General features: G+C 39.7%; 1 protein-coding gene across 14 annotated transcripts in view; it reads left to right on the forward strand.

Moving 5' to 3' along the window:
• Positions 1-3,075, forward strand: part of atp2b2 (ATPase plasma membrane Ca2+ transporting 2) — a 154,859-nt gene extending 151,784 nt beyond the window's left edge. For 13 of the 14 annotated variants that reach the window (XM_074643331.1, XM_074643347.1, XM_074643418.1 and 10 more), the window contains one exon: positions 272-3,075. In XM_074643331.1, the coding sequence (XP_074499432.1) occupies positions 272-580 (309 nt within the window). In that variant the 3' untranslated portion in view covers positions 581-3,075. The remainder of the gene's footprint in view (positions 1-271) is intronic. The other variant, XM_074643400.1, reaches the window with a different exon arrangement.
• Positions 3,076-20,735: the final 17,660 nt, after the last annotated feature.

Below are 20,735 nucleotides of genomic sequence, written 5' to 3' on the forward strand. Positions count from 1 at the left end.
GTGTTCCTCACGGCTTTTCTTAGTGCACGCCAAACTTGAGTGACTTGTGAACTGTAGTCATCTTGTGAAAGCAGAACACAGACTGCAGTTGCTTTTCCTCCTTCACCCTCACCTCTTTATCCTCTAATTGAGAGGTTATCTCCTTCCTCTCTATCTCTCCCTTCCCTCCTCCACTTCCCTCTCTGCCTTCATCCCGAAGGGTCCCTCCATTTTTGCCTCTGACGTCACCTCTCATTGTTTCTCTCCTCTTCCCTCCCTTTCTTTACGACAGATCCGCGTTGTGAATGCATTCCGTAGCTCTCTCTATGAAGGCCTGGAAAAACCAGACTCCAGATCATCCATCCACAACTTCATGACACACCCCGAGTTTAGGATAGAAGACTCCACGCCCAACCTCCCCCTCATCGACGACACGGACGATGACTCCGCTCGGAGGAGGAAGTACTCCAGCCAGCCCTCGTCCCCCAACAAGAACAACAACGCCATCGACAGTGGCATCAATCTCACCATCGACACCAGTAAATCAGCTGGCTCCTCCAGCCCCGCCAGCCCTCTTCACAGCTTGGAGACCAGCCTCTAACCCTGATCCTAACCTCAGCGCTAACCTCTAATGTCGTTTCCTTGCAGTCTGGGGGGCACCTTCTGCAAATCCTCCACACCTTTAACTGCAACCTCACACCTTGTCAACCCCCAAAGTTCCACCCGATCCAACTCAATTCCCATCTTCCAGCTCCCACCTAACCCCCCATTTACTCACCTACACAGGACAGGTCCTGTGGCAAAATCTTCATCTTCCCCTCCCCCTTTAACCCTGAGCTCTTAAAGCTCTCAGCTCCTCACGAAATGGAGAATATCTAAAGTAATATGGCAAGGTGAAAAGAAAAAACTTATCATACAATCAAAAAAGCGCAACAAAGCCACAAAACCTACACAGCCATCCTGCTTTTTGTGGTTGTATGTGTACGGTGGCGGCGGTGGTGTGTATGACTGTATGCGTGTTAGCATGTACTGTATAAGCGTGCCGCTGGCTGCACACATGTATGAACTGTGTCTTCAGTGGCACCAGGAGGAGGACGATGAGGAGGGAGACTCTGCTGAGGAGTGAAAACCACAAAACAGAACAGACTCTAAACTCCCCTAAACGCTCCCTTCTCCTCAACAATAACATTGTCAATACTGATAATAGTTTAAATTAAATTGAACAACATTGTTATTATTATGATTCTGATTCTGATTATTATTGTTATTATTATTGTTGCTCCTGCATGAATGTACATTGCCCAAGTTTTATTTAAAAGGGTTTTAATTTTATTGGAGTTCTTTTCGTTCTGATGGGCTGGGCCTCGCGGCGGACTACTATTTTAAAGACGGCTTCTCTGAGTTGCTGGCCTGCAAAGTTCCCTCTGTGTGGCATGAACATGTACCCGACTGTAAAAATTTATTTCATCCATAAACAGAAATGTGTAACGAGGTGGTAGGGCTCAACTTGCACAGTAGTTTTGCACCTGTTGGAAAAGAGGAACGCAAAATAATAATGATGATGATAGCATTTATGGGATATATTCTATAAATATAAATACATATAAATATATTTAGAGAGAGTTTATCTTTGTTTGTCGGCATGTTGCCTTGTTCCTGCTTCAATGGCTCAAAAATACTTTGACTTATTTATGTCTTAAAGAGAATGTAATTTGTTTACAACCTCGTAGAGATAAACTTCCTGGTTTCTAGAAGGAAAGAGGCGAAAGTGAAGCTCAGAAGGACCAGAGCTGTGTTGGTGTGTTATTACTGAAAAACCATGTGCTGGAATTTGCCTGCTATCTTTTCAAATATTGTAGATATTTTTAGAGGATTAACAAACAAAAAGAAACCAAAATATAATGGGATACGTAGTAAATGTGGAATCTTAGTATTACTCTATATGATTGTTGGGATCAAGTTGGAATGGCTTGCCTTTTCTAAACGGAGGCCTCCTTTTTGTGACAGAGGGGGAATATTTAATTCATTTTTTTTCACTTCTTCTTCTCTCTCTTTTTTTATTGTGTTTTTTTTCTGTGCTTCAGCGCTGGCCTGGGGTCAGGGCTCGAGTCAAAGGCTGATATCAGGACCTTTACAGTGAACTGTCTTCTAGATAAACCTGCTTGTTCAAAGGACTTGATGTTTTAAAGATATGTGTGACCATCAAACGGGCTGCAATCGAGTCACATTAGAAATCTGCAGTTATACTTGGCTTATCTGTGCCGCATGAAAATCAGACTTTTTGTTTTGTTCCAAATTTTGAATATGTTGTTTTATTTTTTTATTTAATTTTGATTTAGATTTTTTGGTTTAAAAGATTTGCGTTTCCTCTAGCAGACTGACACACACAGCCCCTCAAAGCTGTTGGCATTTTTAACATCGACAAAAAAAAAAAGAAAAAAAAAAGGAAAACTGACAAAAAAAAAAAAAAGACAAATTACAACAAACATGGAATGTTGCTTTGACTCTTTTTCTATATATAAAAAAAAGACGATCCTTTTCTGCACTATCTGGTTATGAATGAAAACTTCTGTGGTGTAATTCTAGATGTGCTTTTGTGTGTTTTAACCAAGCTTGTCTTCCTGCCGTCACAGAATATACAGTACTCTAGCATCTCAACTGTACTCACTAGTTGTAAACTATTTATTGTGCTTTGACCAATCAGACATTAGCAGAGAGAAGTTACATACCGAAGGCACATTTACCCTTACGTCTTATTGCACTCAGAAGGACAAGGCCACTTAACTAGCCTGTACTATTGTTATTTCTATTACTAACCGAAGTCATTGGCAAGCATGGCGTGAGAGGCTCAATATGCAACTTGAAAAAATTGACGATTTTTCTACTTAAAAAAAACAATCCTATATACACTACTTCAGTATATACAATCAAGTATCCGAGCAGTTGTTTCTTTTTTCTATCCTCCTCCTCTGTCATTTCCCAGTCGATTCCGTCCATCTGGAGAGGGTGCACAAGCTTTACCAGTCAGCTCAGGCGTGTTGAAAACGTAACATGGACCATTTGAATAAATCTTATTTAAGTTGAAAAAAAACAAAACAGTCTGGATTCTGATATTCTGCTTAGAAGCTGTTGATTTATTTTCTTTTCTTTTTCCAATGTTTTAACTTGACAATTTATTTGTTTATTTGTCTGTAAAAAATTGAAAACAATAAACAAAAAACAACAACAACAATAGCATTTTCAATAATAATAATAATTAAAAAAAGACTTACAAGCCAACATTCTCCAACCACTCTCACATCCAGGAGGACATTCAGCTTTAAGAGGATGCAAAGATGACAAGTTTAAAAAATAATCTTTGTAAATACAGCAATGAGTCCACTGAGGACAGAAACTCCATGCGGACTGGTGTGAAAAACAGGAACTCTTCCTGACTACATCTACCATCATGCACCACAACGAGTCATACTGCCGACGCAGCTGTTTGGCTGTATGTAATCACTGCTCCTGTCAGAAACACTTCAACACATCATGATTACATCCAAATGATAACACGTGTTGTAACAACCAATAATTATGTTGATGATGACACCGACAATGATGATGATGATGATGATGATGATGATGATATCAATGATACTTCTTGCAATATACTCTCACCTGCCTCGATGTACTGTATTTAGCAGCATGCAGTTTGTGGAACAAAGAAAAAGAGAAATGCCAACAGATAACTTTTTGGCATACTTAGCCATTTATGGGTAAGTGATTTAAGTGTTCATCTTGTTTTTATGATATTTTTTTTATCTATACAATAATTGTAAATAAAGAACTCAATGTCTTTGTTCATTTAATACTATGCAAAAAGTCATGCTTTTCTGATTGTTACCCACCCTTAATCCTAGAGTGTGTTGCTGGAATGTTTGTGGTCTCAAAAGTCAGTAAAAACAATGTGATGTAAATTATTTTCTAGCTTGAGGAAAAAGTTAAAATGATGATGAAAATTATTATTATGATACATACGAGGGGGGTGATAATGATGGTGGTGACGGTGGTGATGATGATGATAATGATGATGATGATGATGATGAACTGTGACTCTTGCTGCTTGACTGTCCCATTTACCACACTCCTGACAGGAGCGCAAGTGAAAAACATAATAAAAACAAAAAAACGAAAAATCACTAAATAAATCTCCCAGAGCAGCATGACCCAGCATGGTGTGTCCTGGCCCCGTGTGACATGTCCTGTTCTGATTCGTTGTGCTTCACCTTTCACTGTTCACTTTGAATGTTGCTCCATTTTCATCGGTTTGTTTCACAAGCTTCTGCTTATAAGCAAATGTGTTGGGGTTTTCAGTGTGATTGTCAAAAGGAGCACCTTAAACCAGTTGGTTCCAACTGTTGTACCTTATGACCCCTTCAAATTAGTCAATATTGGGGCATCCTGATGTCCATGGGGTTTAAGGCGATGACCATGTACAGAAATTGCAACATCACTGGTTCGAGCTGAGGACTTTTATTGCGTTCTCATATTTCAACCCCCGTTCCTCTCTCTGTCTGTACTGTCTACTCTCCAATACAGACATAGAAAAGTATGTTTTGTGGTTGTCCGTCCGTTCGTATGTACCATAGACTGTAGATGGACGACACGTCTCCACGTCCTCCCACTGTACAGTATTGAAGCCAAAATATCCCGGATACGGGAGCTGCCATCTTGAGATTTTGACATCATTTGGTGCCAGAGTCTGTGCAAAAGTGATCGGACGGTGGAGCTCACAGCTCACAGCTGTCAATCATGACGTCTCACCCCCTTTTTATAGCATCAAATAACTAAAAAATAAACACTTGAACGTACATCAGCGTGATAAGAACTACCTAAAATGACAGAAACCATCTTTGGGAAAAATGTATTTGACGTGCACTTTGATTTTTTAGTTTGACCCATGTCCCATCCGCTAACATGGAGGACGCGGGGTTTATGACCTATACTGCAGCCAGCCACCAGGGGGCGATTGAGATGATTTGGCTTCATTTTTTGGGGAGCTGTCGTGTCGTTCATCTTTATATACAGTCTATGGTATGTACGTACCATTCTCGAGAATGAGAATCGTCTTGGACTCAAAGATGAACAGATTAGATTTTGGAGGTCAGAGGTTAAGGTCACTGTGACCTCAAAAAATAGTTTTTTCGCCATAACTCATGAATTCATACAGTACTTATAATTTCACACAAATGTTTAATAGGATAAAATGATGACGTGATGACATTTTGGACAGATAGTAGTAGGATAGAGGCGGTAATTCCAGTTTATAAAGTGTTCCAGCAAAGTGTGAATTGGAGATTGTTTAAATAGAGGCCAGATGACATTACACTATCCATTATTTTATAAGAAAACGATAAATGGATACAAGACTCAAAGTCTGCAGCCATGTGAACGGTTCTGTGAGGCCCAGTGGTGCTTTGAGGTAAATGCAATGACAATGCAAACATGCTGATGTTTAGCATGTTCACCGTCTTAGTATAGACCATCTCACAGCTGTAAACGTAAACACTCCAAATGTGTCCAGCAGTTTATTTTTCTGTTGCAGTGTATGTGAATGACATCCCCCTGTCGGAGTTTATTTCACAATAATGACATGCTCGCTGTACATTATCCCGCTTATTCAAAGCCGCTTACTTAAGAAATCAATAAATGTTAATGTAATTTGCTAATTAGCACTAAACTCAAAGTAGAGCTGAAGCGGATGGGAGGGGATGTCATTAGTTTTGCAGGTATCTTGTCATAATGACCTGAAGATGGTGCTAGGTGAAAAGTCAGGGGATCACCAAAATCTTTATGATTCACCCTCTGAGGACCATGAATGTCTCTTCAACATTTCATGGTAATCAATCCAATGGTTGTAGTTAGACCAAAGTGGTGAATCGACATTGCCATCTGATGGTGCGTGTCCAGAGGGGGCATTTTTTATTGCGAGGGATCGCCTCGCTTCCCAGCATTGGACGCTTGATGGGCTGGCACCAGACACAAGGCACTAGTAGGCACCTGATTGGATGAAAGCTTTCCCTCGTGGGCTCCTGCTCCCAGCTTTCAAACCAGAACCAACACGGCGGCTCGTTTGGAAACTTTCTTCACTTCTATTATGAAAATAGTTCATCGAAATGTGTTTCTGAAAACATTTGAGGCAAGAAATAAGCCATGCAGTTGCTGAATCTGTCTTTATGCAAATGCGGAGTGGGCGATGTGTCTTTCAGATCTCGCCGCCACGCTACCAGAATGCATTGAATGGCTGCTTACATAGACAATGAATGGGAAGCGTGGAAAGGATGGAGCCTGTGGACATGTAGAGTCACACTGCGTCCATGGCAGAAAAAAAAGGGAGAATAGAATAAAATATATATTTATAATCTTATGTAGCAAAACCATGTTTTTTCTTCTTTCCTGTAATCATTTCACGACCACAGTCTGATCTGTAGCCACGGGGCATCTCCACTCAATGATTGAGGGCACTTCAGCGGTGGTATAGCGAGAGAGGGGCAAGCGTTTGTCTTTTGTCTACACTTTTCCAACCCTGATTTATCCGAACACTGCCTTAAACAACTATATTCCTTTAATATGTTACTGTTATCATACTACACATCTCACTACTGTGGGTGTTGTGATCATTAAACTCCAGAAGTCGCTATACGTACTGCACTATACTTGTCATACGCTACGTTTGCAAGCCTCTGAGATTTTCAAGAGACAAATTTCCTCCCATGACTTAAAATTGCTGACGCCTGCAGCGAGCTAAAGTAGGTTTTCACAGGATTGATCCCATCCCGTTTTAAATGGGGAGGGGGTGATGGTGTCTGAAGAACATCACAGCACGACTTAATCTTCTTTCCATTTAATTTAAAATGGGACTATGCCTGCCAGTGCCAGTGGGATTTTAGACTCTTTAGGCTGAGGTTGTGAGTGTCGGCAAGCCCAAACTGTTTGAGAGAGAGAGATGAATGGATGGATGGCAACCATGTTCCAACCCAACACTCCTCTTCTTGCATCAGGGAACAGTTTAGTCTGTGAAGACATGATTACTGAATATCACAGTGATAGATTGGGCTTGTTGTATAATAGAAAGGTCATAAAAGACGTTTTATCTAAATGTCTAAGTCCACTGGAGGGCAGTGTTTCACTAGAGATAACTGAAGACACCATTACTTCCCTGATCATCCATGTAAAAATCCCTGTCATGTGTCATTAATGTTTATATGTTATAAGTGAATGGTGCAAAGGAAACAGAAGAGGCGAGGAATAAGCATCATTTCAGTCTCCAGAGCTTGATTAGGTTTAACATCAGCGTTGTTCACCGTGTGTTACTGTGCTCATGCTTTACCCTTCAGTGTTTTTATGAGGTTATGAGGACATTTGACAAGTTTGTAAGTGAAATTGAAGGGCTTAATTAATAATTATGTGTTTTGAATTTTTACTTCATTATAGTCTTGAACCGCCGACATTGTGATTAAAGTCGACCCGCTCCAACCCCTGAGCCACAGCTGCCCCAATGTAGTAATAGTCAAGTTCAAATCCTAACAAACCATTTGTAATTATTAAACCTGCATTAAAGGACCAGTGTGTAACATTCCGTGGGACTTATTAGTAGAAATTGAATATAATATTCATAACTATGTTTTCATTAGTGTATAATCACCTGAAACTAAGAATCGTTGTGTTTTCGTTAGTTTAGAATGAATCCTTCATATCTACATAGGGAGCAGGTCCAGTAGCCCAGAACGGACAAACCAAACACCGGCTCTAGAGAGCCAATCATGTTAATTTTTACGTTACCTGAAGGCCTCCATTGTTCTCTGACACGCTTGTGAAACTGCAGTTAAGTGAGCTGCAGAGCTCAAAACCGTGGTACCGCCAGCCGTCGTCTGACTTCCATTGCTTCTAAAGTAGTGTTACTATGGTAAGGATGACCTCCGAGCGAGGCGAACGGTGTTGCCACGGTGTTGCCACGGTGTTGCACTCGGCAGCTCACATTACCACAGTCTTGGAAAGGGAAGAGTGAGCGGAGGGGAACTCAGTTGGTTCCAATCTGCAACCACACCACTAGATGCTGCCAATCCTACACACTGTACTTTTAATTGATTTTTAGTTATTTGAAGTAAATATTGTTAATATATACATAAAGCCAAAACACTTCACCTACTCAGGGAAATATGTGTCTCTTTAAATGTTCCACTATGTTTAGCTTACCAGCTTTTTGCTAATGCTGTCTGCCTGCCGTTGGTTGCTGGGCAGGATAGTGTACAGTGAGTTTATCAGAGCTTTTAAGCTGAAAACAGCATTGATGAGAGTGGTGAGAGTGAACTAAACTTTAAATTTGAAAACCAAAAACAATGAGCTGAAAGACATGAAAATGCTCCGTAGAGCTGAGGGGAACTGCAGAGTCAGGTAATAATTGTGGCTTCGTCTCTACGAGCAACACCTTTTAAACTACGCAGTCATTTGATAGAATTATAATGCAAAAACACTGAATAGAACAGCTTTAAATAAGAATTCAGATGTACAAATTCAGTTTCCAATGTATAACTATTCTCTCCTCGTTGAAAGTAATATCTATGCCTCAAGGAGGCAATGAGGAAAGCACAAAAGAGTAATTTAATCAACTTTACTTTGTGTGCATCAGACAGAGATAAAAAACAAAACAAAAAAAACAGTTAATTACAAAGAAGAAAGGTTTCACATACATTAGTTTTCAAATGACGGCTACTGTATGCTTGATAAATCGTGATTAAGGTCGCAGTTGCCATAATTAGGATGCAGGCTATTTATGTGCATTAGTGCCATCAGTGCAGAATAAGATGCGGATTATTAATTGACCGCCACCTGGTTGAACACACGCTGAGCAGAAATAGATCCAGACTCAGAACATTGTTAATGAAGCAGAGGAAACAGGGTCAGACATAATGAATGGTGTTTGTCTGCAGGTCGATAGATGTCAATGACTATCACTCTTCACTGGGTTGACCCTCATCACCAAAATGAAGTATAAATTGGACCTGTGTGTGTGTTTGTACTGTTTGTGTTAGTTAAAGCCCCCATGTGAGCAATTTTTATGTGGTTTCAGCATCTTTATTCTAATGGCACAAGTTTTTGTTTGCAGACAACTGATCCCAGTGAAAAGTGACGTCTGCATCACTGTTGGCAAATAGTGATACTCGGCATAAAGAATGGATTGCAAGTTCAGTTTTAAAGCTATAGAGTTAAGCTACATACCCACCGATCAGCCATAATATTAAGACCACTGACAGGTGAAGTGAATAACATTGATTACCTCATTACGATGACACCTGGCAGTGGGTGGGATATATTAGACAGACTTTGTGTTGGAAGCATAAAAAATGGTCAGCCGTAAGAATTGAGCGCCGTTGACAAGGGCCAAATAGTGCTGGCTAGACGACTGGGTCAGAGCATCTCCAAAACTGCAGCTCTTGTGGGATGTTCCTGGTCTGCAGTGGTCAGGACCTACCAAAAGTGTACCAAGGAAGGAAAACTGGTGAACCGGCGACAGGGTCAGACACGAGGCTCTTTGATGCACATGTGGAGCGAAGGCTGGCCCGTGTTGTCTGATCCAATAGAAGAGCTACTGGAGCTCAAATTGCTTAAAAAGTTAATGCTGGTTCCGATAGAAAGGTGTCAGAACACACAGTGCATCGCAGTTTGTTGCGTATGGAGCTGCGTAGCCGCAGACCGGTCAGGGTGCCCATGCTGTCCTAATGTTATGGCTGTTTGGTGTATATCATATGAAATTATAAGCTGAGGAATCCATTGGTAACAACCATGTTTTACTAGCTTGTCAGGAAGGAGGCTAAATATTGCTCCAAAGTTAAGCTACATTTTGGTGAGGGAAAAACTAACATAGGCATTTTCAAAGATGTCCCTTGACCTCTGACCTCAAGATATGTCAATGAAAATGGGTTATATGGGTACCCACGAGTCTCCCCTTTACAGACATGCCCACTTTATGATAATCACATGCAGTTTGGGGCGCCTATTCAAAAGTGGAATATTTGAATATTTGAATATTTCTGCATACTGGGGTCTCTAAACAGTCTTGGAATTACATAAATTATCACTGTAAAGCTGCGACTCTTGTGGATCCAATGAGCCCAACTGTATTCATGTCTCATGTGTGATGATGTTAGTCTCCATAGTAGCCATTTCATTGTAGTGAAACCATTTTTTTTTAAATTTGACCTTACTGTATAATATGACCTGTGGTGACCTCTAGGATAATCACAGCCTCATGAAACTTTACAACCACAAACTAGAGACCTAAAGCATTCAGAGGATGGATGGCTCTCCTAGCTAGATTGACAATAAGGGGGTTTCTGAGCAGTTTACACAACAGAAGTGCTCCCAATCTAATCACAGAAAAGGGCAATTCTTGCAGAAATCTCCAAATGTCAGACATAATAGAGCATGGTAATGACCATCATATTCTTCCATCATAATGTTATAATCCCTTATACACTTTCACAATTTATTTTAAATAATTAGCTTATTAATTAATGAATTAATTCATGTTTATTTCTGATTTATGACTAGAACAACTTGACACACACTGGTGTGCTGTATCTCAAATAAATTGATTTTAATCTTTAATTAATTCTATAATTTTTCTTGAGGTTCCCGGCTTTCAGATGATGTACACCACTTCTCTGTGACATCTACTGTTGACCTGCTATCTCCCCCTAAAGACCCCCTGTATCCCCCTAAAAAAGACCAAAATGGGTCTATTGTGGGTCTCAGAGGGTTAAACTCGTTATGTAAGAGGTGTATAGGCAGACATTTACCTACAAATAATATTAAATGAAATGCTACTGTTGGCAGAGGTACAATACATGCACGATGAATATATTCAGTGTGAAAAGAAGAACAAGAGAAAACAATCCAATTTTCATTAGTATTAACCCTTTGTTAGCTTTAAGCATTAGCCTGGTAGTGTGTGTAATAGCATCAGCATGCGCGGCTGTGCCTGCCGGGGTGGCACAGCCTGTGAATATAGAGTGGGCTCCCACAGCTCGGAAGATTAGCGCCCGAGTGCATTCAAGTCCATGTGCGAGGGCCGATTTCCAGGAAGAATAGCCCTTTATTGGGCCCCAAGTTGAATCCTGCTGCTTCCCTTTGGCCCAATAGAAAGCTCCAGTAACTGACAGTCCTTTACAATCAGCCAACACTGGTGGAGGTTTTGGGGCTCTCATTCTTTTTTTTTCACTCTTTCTCTCCAAAAGGATTGATTTTGAAATTACTCTTTCCTCTGCCCAGTGTGTGTATGGGTTGGTATATTTGTGTGCATTCGTCCGTATATGTGAGTTTGTGTGTGTGTGTGTGTGTTTGGGCACACACACTCACACACTAACACACACAGAGAGGGAGACACGCACACGTGCACACGTTTGAATGCCAGTCTTGGCAATTGTCTTAATGGGATAAGGGGAGACTATGGTTCCTGTTGGGGGGATGGGACTGTGGGAATGACATGGGAAAACACACACACACACGTTGCATTCATGGCACTAACAGCTATGTTGTCGGTTGATTCAAAGCAAAGGTGATATGTGGTGACTTGTTAGCTCCCAAATACACCTCAGGGCTGTAAATACTCTGCACACGAGCCAAAAAAAGATATGTATGACACGCCTTTCGGCAGGACTGAAAGTTTTTTTTTTGCAAAACAAAACCTAATCAGAAAAGGTGATGACTCATGTTCTCAGTGTTTGAGTGCATTCATAGTTTTGAACTTTAATATATTTTTTGTTGATGTTGGTTATTTCGCACAGTGCAAAACTGCGGGTCATTTAAGGAGAATGAAGGAAGTGACATTGTAGATTACTGAAGGAAAGAGGGTCGGTGGGGGCGTTGCAATGCAGAGATCTGACCAGTAGGGGTCATCTGTGGCATAATATTCCTAAAGGCCTTCATGCTAACAAGCCTGCTGTAGTATCTCAGTTTTAACCAACCTTTTTGGCTTGTGGCCCATTAAAACAAATTCATATCTATGCAACCTCTTGTTAAACGTTGTAGCGTTACTGTAGATGATGAGCAGTTCATTTTTTTTCAGACTGATTTATTTGAAGGAATTTTAAGGCCCGAAGAGAGGGAATTATTCAGTGTTACACAAAAGAATTAGATGAAAGTCAGAAAATAATTGTTATATTATTACACGGCTGTGTCGAATTCTCGATTCTGATCGGTCAATCACGGCGTTCTGCGGTCTGTTATTTCTTTATAATAGACCGTTGCTATATAACAGACCGTTGCTATGGGCACAGCTCTGATGTCGGACTCTGGTGGACCGTTTTTGTGTAAAATTATTGATTTCTTCAGTAAGTAGCCGTCTAATAAGCGGGATAATGTACAGCTAGCGGGTCATTGTTGTGAAAGAGATCCCTTCAGGGCGATGAGAGACCCCTCCGCTCCGCGTTGGAGTACGGCAACGACCTGTCGGGGTTTCTTTCACAACAATGACCGGCTCGCTGTACATTATCCCTTACTTAGATTACATTATTAAATATATATGTTTTCTCTCTTATACCTTAATTGTATTATGACCCCTCTTAGATTTATCTTGGGGGTCTTGAACCCCAGGTTGGGAACCACTATCTTATTAACTCAAATCATATCCTGAGCAGATAATAATGCCAAAATCAGTATTGGAAGACATGTCAGACTTATTGCAGGTGTTGAATCTGCTATCTTTTAAGGTTTCCTGTTGATATGAAAAAAAAATCTTAATTAATCCTTTCATATAACAATGACAATCTTGCCTATAATTCACGTCATGTTCCCCAGAAATAATGTTCAGTGGCGATGCAGTGACCTTGGAGGTTTGTTCTTGACCTTGGAAAAAGCAGTATGACTAAAATAATGTCATCATGACGTCCATTTACTTGTTTATTCCAAAGCTTCTTGATTAAAAACAGAGGCTGCAGTCTCCCTCCATATACGGTTATCACATGACCAAGAGTTCATATACTTAGGTCACATGATAACGTAACCATCTCCATGACAACTGAGTAACTTTATCTGCTGATGAAGGCATGAATAGTCAGAAATGTGGTTCGTGAGATTAGAGAGCCAAAAGGCCCACTTATAAACTCTTTCCATGAGTTTATTGGAACAACTCAACCTCAGTAACATTTCTCTTTGAAAGTGAGAGTGAAACAGATCTAGTTTTCTTATTATTTTTATTACATATTCATTGTGAAAAATGTCCATCAAAATTTCTTTGGCTTCCAAATCTTTAGATACTTTCTTTTGTCATTTACAATGATATATAAAACACATTTGACATAAAACAGCAAGTCCTCACATTTGCGTAGCTGGAACCAGCAAATATGTGTACACTTTGCTCGATAAATGAATGATTGATTATGAAAATTGCCGGCAATAAATGTTCTATCCATCGACTTATTGATAAATCGACTGATCACTTGAGCAAGACTGTTTTAGCAAATGAACACCTCTGACCAGACTATTAATTGGACAAATATAGTGGTCAAATCATGGATTGAAATGAAAACCTCCTGAGCTTGAATGACACATGATTTAAACAGCAGTGGTGTAAAACATATATTCAGAGTTATATGGTGAAACAAGATGCACAGCCTGGGAACACACACATACACAAAGTAGTACACTCAGACATAAACACGTTGGCTTGCATGCCTTCACGCCCAGAGACACAATCACACTCCATCCTCTGGTGACAGCAGACGGACAGGTGTGTGATTACCGACCCGCCTCTAAACCTCACAGGTATAACAGCCCCCGTTGCCCCGCTCATTGTGTCGATACTGAGATGTCAGCCAACGTTAAGGGAAATGACAAATTCAGAAGAAGACGTGGGGGTGTTGTATATGTCCCAGATATCTCATCTGGCGGTAAGGATGAGCTGAGGAGGAGGAGGTGGAAGAATGAGAGAGAGAGAGAGAGACCACAAGCAGCCATTATTAGTATGATATCTCCAGTTTGTCTTCATCCCCATGGTCCATTGCACTCCAGGATGTACTAATAGCTCGTGCATCAAAAGGCTGTCTGGCAGGTGAGTGTGGAGACAGACTGAACTAAGAATAGCTGAATGTATAATTGCACATCAGGTTTAATATTATCAGTCTCCCATGAGAAGTCTGCGAGGTGAAGGGCTTGAATGAAATTATTACCTTGGTGCTCATCTAGCCAGTGACTGTGAATGAATATGACAGTAATCAATACTGACACTTTTGACTGCATTTGGTATTTCTGTGAGAGACTTCAGGACTTTTTTGGACCACAAAATCCTTTCACAAAAGCAGTAAAATGCTTTTTATGACTGAATGTCAATTTGCAGGAGACACCTAAGAATTCCATCCATTCTGCTCCCTTCAAGCCACTTCCCTTACCAAAAAGACGTTTATTCAAATGTGCTATTAGTATACTTCTTTTAAACTTAAAATAAGAGAGTATACTTCCAGTTTACTTTGTATGTACTTATCAGAGATATACTTAACAAAATGATACTTAAGTATACTTGGCTCATACTGACAAGTATAAAGAAAAGTCTAAGTATTCTTATGCCTACTTTTTTGACAGAGTAGCCCATTAGAGTGTGTGAGAGTTTGTAAACATATTTTTTAAAGGAATTTACTTCAATTCATCGAGATTTTTTTTTACATTTTTTCATTCTTCGTTCACCGTCGTTTTTTTTAAATCCCATCACAAAACATCAAGTCAAATAGCAAAAGGAGCAAGTCTCTTTATGTAATGAATAAATCATCGGCTAAGTACTATAAGTTGAAGAAAACTTACAAGTATTAAGCATTAAGCATTAAAAACTATTAAACTAGTAGTTTACTGAGAGTATATACTTTAAAGTGTACTTTTATGAACAAAAAAATTGGGCTACAAGTATAGAACTAGTAAACTATACCTATACGTTCACTTGTAGTATAGCTCATTTCATAGTATAGTTGCTTTACAAAATACAAATTAGATGTAGACTAGTTTTGTACTCAAAGATTACTATTCTTACACTTAAAGTGCACTTAAAAGTATACTTTTGTACACCAAAAAGTGGGCCAATTTAGTCCCAAAAAGTGTTGAAGTAGTACACTTACATTGATATAAGTACACTTATTAGCCCATATTAGCATTTCTGATCCGGTTTCTCTTTGTTGGAGAATTGTTTTTATCTTCTTATGGTTCATATGACTGCTTTTCATCTCTCATTGCTCTGGTTAAGGTGTGGTTTAGTGGTGCTTGCTCAAAGATGCGTTCTATTCCTTTATTAGATAGCAATAGAGGAGAGATGAGAGGAAATGAGGGAGAGAGAGAAACGCAACCAGCCGGATTTGAACCAAGGATCTTGCAGTTGAGCATCAGTGTTTTTAACCTCCATGCCACAGGGATGGACAAATTGAATAAAACATATATGTATATAACATAACAATAAGATGATAAAAAGAACTACAGTCTGCCATGTCCAAATCACATGCTTTGTTGACCAAACCATTCGTTCTGTCGTCCTCAGGATGTTGTGTGCTGCTATAACAATGTGACACTACTTCCTCCTCTGCTTCGGACAATCATAATGCCAGAGGAGGTCATTGTCAGGTAAATATTTTATTTACTGCATAAACAATCAATAGGCTACAGTTGTTTTGCTCAATCAGTCCTTTCCATCCATCCAGACATTTTTCCTTCTGCTGGTCCAACACTACGGCAAAAGAATCTCTAGACAAAACTCCACTCTTTAGACAGCAAAGATACCGAATGAATTGAATGAAAACATTTATTTAGTCAACTACCATACCAAAGTTAAACACTTTATTTAGTTTAAATCCAATATTTATCTGCAATTATGCATGGCAGAGTGATTGTGAATATATGATTCTGTCACTGATGACAGTTCATATACGTTACATATTTTACATCAAGCTGAAAAGGGGCATGCATTTATGTGTTCACATGTGCTTTGGTTTTTGTTTATTTGTTTCACACATATAAAAAGACAATAAAATACAATTCACATGAAAGGAATGTAAAATACGTGTGAGGGCGTGGTAGAAACCTATAATGGTTTATATAAAAAAAACACACCCAAAGGACATACATTAGGTAAAAATACTATCATGACAAAAATCAATAGTACATTTTGGATATTAGTATTCACAACATTTCTCATATAAAAATATACAGTGTGAAGGAGTAAAGTAAAAAAAAAAAAAAAAAATACAAAGTAGGAATAATTGCCATATTTACAGTTTTAAGAGTGATCATTTGTTTTTGTCAGCAGAGCATTTCTAAGTCTCTTTTGATGCAGAGGAATCCATTAAATGGAAATTTGTATTCCATAATATAACTCCACGAAATTTGATAGAAAACTAACCACTGGATGTTTTATACAAAAGAAGATGACAATTCTCAGCCTGTCTGGTTGGGTAATTATGGAATTGAAAGTTGTTAACAAAATAATATCTTTAAAAAGTGTGGGAACCATTGGTCTAAAATATCAGTGTATGATGTCGCTTTAAATCCAGAAAGATACTGTATGTGCACAGGTTTGTATGTGTATGGAAACACCTGTGAGGTCTGCACTGCATTGTGGTTCCTCTTTGTTTAGCCGTGTTCACCCCGTCTGCCACATGCAGAAGGAACTTGTGAAATTCAGTTATTAGATTATTAACAACTCAACAGAACAACAGAACAATCTGGTGTAATTGACTGCTTGACCCAGCCAAACCAAATGAGCAAATGAAGCGCTCCCTCTGCAGCACTTACACTGCTCACACTGCATCAAGTATGCAGTGGTGTGTGGTAAAACGTAATATTGTTTTCAATACTACAAAATATGCTATATGCCAAAAAACAGGAGATCCATTTCATCAGGAAGCAATTTTGAACTGTTTTTAGTAGTAAAATAGTTGTGTGATATAATGTTGTGTAGAGGTGAGATTCAACTCATAAAGTGCTGTTTGTCTGTGTTGCTGCTTTGCATGCTGGTACACCAGCACTAGTCTCTAATAGTATTAATATTCAGCATACCAATATGAGCCTTCTCAGCTCTGTTGCATGTGCACGGGGGTGTTGCTGGCAGGTCTCACTCACTACTGGGTGGCCTGGCTGGTAGCTACTCAACGCTCCCTTCTTGCCAAGCAGAGAAAGCTATTGGACTCAGTAAAGTGTGTGTGTGTGTGTGTGTGTGTGTGTGTGTTTGTATACTGGTATGTGTGTGTATATATGTATACCCACGTGTATGTTTGTAACTCAAGCTTAATTATCACACCCTCATACTATTATCTGCTACAGTTACACTGTTGTTGTGAATGTAAATACTACCTTTTGTTGGACACCAGACTAATTGTCGCATGGGGATGAAATGAATTGAAGTGGGTTGAATGGAATCAGTGGATTGGCTGCAGCGATGTGTGTTGAACCTGAGTTTGGGATCTGTTGCGCTGAGCTCTTTGTCTTGCATTTCCCCTCGCTTCTTTTCTCCTCACTTTCCCTCGCAGTTTCTTTTTGTTGTTGGTGAAAATTGTGCATCAATGCAGTCTAAGGCTTTCTCAGTGAGGTGACCCGTGTTTAAATGTTGTTGGGGCGTTTTGTTGAGTTGCTCAAGCAAATTGCTGTTGATATGAAGATGTGAGGTGTCTCTATTGAGCTGCAGGTTTATCCACTTGGGAAAGCACGGCATTGAATGGCAGATCTGGCTGAAGTTATGACTTTATGTTTGGTCAATCAATTTGGGTTCTCCCTTTGAATGGGCTCAGTTCCAAACATGTCGTACGTGTCAAAAGAAGATGAAAAATCCTCTTATAGGATGAGCAAAAGTTCAGTCAAGACGACTCTCTACTCGGTTACTCTCTTTTTATAGTTAGGTTTTACTTTTTCGCTTCCAATAATGTTACATTGCAAATACATGCATACACAAAATGCTTATAGTGGGAATTTTGTGTACTTATGAAAAGTATATTTATTTTCAAGTTCTTTCTAATACACTATTTGTATGTTTTTATTAAAGTGTACTTTAATTCAGTAAACTTAACAAAAAAATGCACTTTAATGTACCACTAAGTTCATTTTAAGCTGTATTCCAGTGTACTTTTAAAAAGTATACTAAATTGCAAATATTATATAGTATATAGTACCTACAGAGTTAGTTTTGTACTTAAATTCACCCTCAAATACATGTACTTAATCTCAAAAATGTATAGTATATAGATTAAGTGCTTTAAAGGTAACTCCAATATAGCATTCTTAAAGAAAAAAACCCAAAACATAAACATAGTGATTATTACCTTCATGTTTCTGTATTCTTTTGACCTTCTTCTTTCTTTCTTTCTTTCTTTCTTTAGTTATTGATGTCCAATAAGTAGGACTTGTACTTTGACTGTAATGGTGACATATTTCAATAATTATTGTTGAATTTTGGTCAGTTCACACTGACTTTGGGATGGTTGAAATTATTTTTCGGGACGGTGGTAAGGGTTAGGAGTGTATGCCTTATTTGCTGAAGGTAATTAGGTCAACGCTTGCTGCACAGGTGTTCATGACCAGTGAGGAGGAGGGTGATGATGGCATCCTTCCCCAGGAGGAGCCGAGGTGCCAGCAGCAACCAGAGAAGGTTTTGGTGGATCTATATGAGGAGACTTTGATGGCTCTGAAAGGTTGGTGGGTGCATGTGTCTGCTAGTGATGCCTGGGTTAGCTCTGTAGCCTAGGGCTGCACAATTATGGCCAAAATGATAATCCCGATTATTTTTATCAATATGGGGATCATGATTATTCATAGATTTTAGGGACAAATATTTTTATTGCAATTTCACATTTAAATAAACAGAGCGCTGCTTTCACTTCCATGTTGTGCTAAATTCCAACAGTCCAATATTTTAAATGTTGTCCTTAATTTACTATCGCCCAATACTCATTTGTACTGATTAGAGCTTGAATGCACCATAATGTAACTCAAAGGAACCTCCGTTAACAGAGCTCCTTGGCTCTGTGCTGTCGGCAGATGAGCCGGTCCCTGTGATTACTCTGAGCAGCGTCATGGGAATGAATTACAACATAATACGTGCCTGATTAAGTTAGTTGTTCCAAATGTTTTTAAGGTTGTTCCTCCAAGGCTTATTTTGGACTTACAGTTGTTACGAATCGCAGCTTTATGTCTTCTTCACTCAGCTGATAAACTTCCACACCGATGACATGTTGTGTGTGTGAGTGACGTAACTGACTGTGCCGCTGTGTGCCGACGTAAAACCATCATGTGACGGCTGCACATGTGTGTGTGACCGGCAAAATCTCACATATATGAGACAGCTGAAAATCGTCCGGCTTCGGTTGGCTGCTGATTGACGGTGCATCTCAAGCTGTTAGTTTAGGAAGTGCTTGATTTATGCAGCGGAGTTTTCTATGAGTGGAGCGTGCATTTTAAAACATTAATATCACAGTCGATCATGTTCATTATAGGAAGCCAAAATCGTGATCGCAATTAATATTTGACTAATTGTGCAGCCCGACTACAGCCTGAACCCTCCCACACAATTTATTGATCCACCTGCAACCATTGTAATTGAGGTTATCAAGGTGAAATCAGTCTGTAGTTCCAGCCACAGTGACTCCCAGCATGATACCAGCAGTGATGACTTGGTGTGCCTCAAGGTAGGAATGTCAACGGAGTTGCACAGATCAATCGGCAGCTGTTTTGCAAGACGGGCTTCACTAGGTGTAACTTTGCGGTTTTGGTGCTTCCCTGTAGTTTGTGTTGGAACAGCGTAGCCACACGCAAGCGCGCGTGGGACACCGACCCGCAATGATTTCTAAGAGTGTAAGTGTAAGAAGTTACAAACAGTACCTTTAATGGGTGTCGGGCTATTGAAAGCAAAATTAACCGAAACTGACATCCCTAACTCAAGGACCAACACTGTAACCGTACTCCATTATTGTTCTATAGCAAAGTAAACACTGCATATCAATGGCATTGTGTTTTCACACCCTTGAAGCCAAGACGATGCCTGCCCCACATATGTATACAGAAGTGTACTCTAGTAGTGCTTGAGTATGCCTTTTATACCACTATTATACTTGAAATGTAAATGGTATGCCAAATTGCCAAATTACAACTATGATTTTTGGCATTAGAAATACACTTGCATTACAATTATATCACTAGTGAGTTTGAAATATACTTAACAAAGCATCCAAATTAATTTGATGGAGACCTTGTTCTAATCCGCCTGTTTGTGTTTTTACAGATGTTCCTGGGCAACTCTGCAGACCAGGTCTCTAAACGCCGCTACCAAAGAATCAGCAGCAGAAGAAAGTCGCTATTCAGGACCTGGCCAGATTAATCTTTGGGAAATACACCCTGGCCAAGTCTAACCTCAACTGGGAAGGGCTCAAGACGGCCTAGGGCAGAGGGCCAGCCCTATAAACGCAAAAGTCTGTCACAGAGTGAGTGAGTGAGTGAGTGAGTGATGAAGTTACAGGATTGGTCAGCCGACTGTTGGAGTTTCCTCATTGGGCGTTGCTCTTTCAAAATGAAAAGACGGAGAACAGTTCTGTGTTTATGTTGTGCATGTGCTATTGTTTATGTTCGCTTAAGTTACATTATGTTGTGTTTCGTATTGTGTTACCGTGCATTCACACCAAGCGCGAATCAAATTTTCGCCTCGCTCTCCTCCAGAAATAACCACTGTTGCTGCTTTTGTAGGGACCTGCCATTTCTGG

The sequence above is a fragment of the Sebastes fasciatus genome, chromosome 1 (genome assembly GCF_043250625.1).
Source record: "Sebastes fasciatus isolate fSebFas1 chromosome 1, fSebFas1.pri, whole genome shotgun sequence".
Classification (NCBI taxonomy): domain Eukaryota; kingdom Metazoa; phylum Chordata; class Actinopteri; order Perciformes; family Sebastidae; genus Sebastes; species Sebastes fasciatus.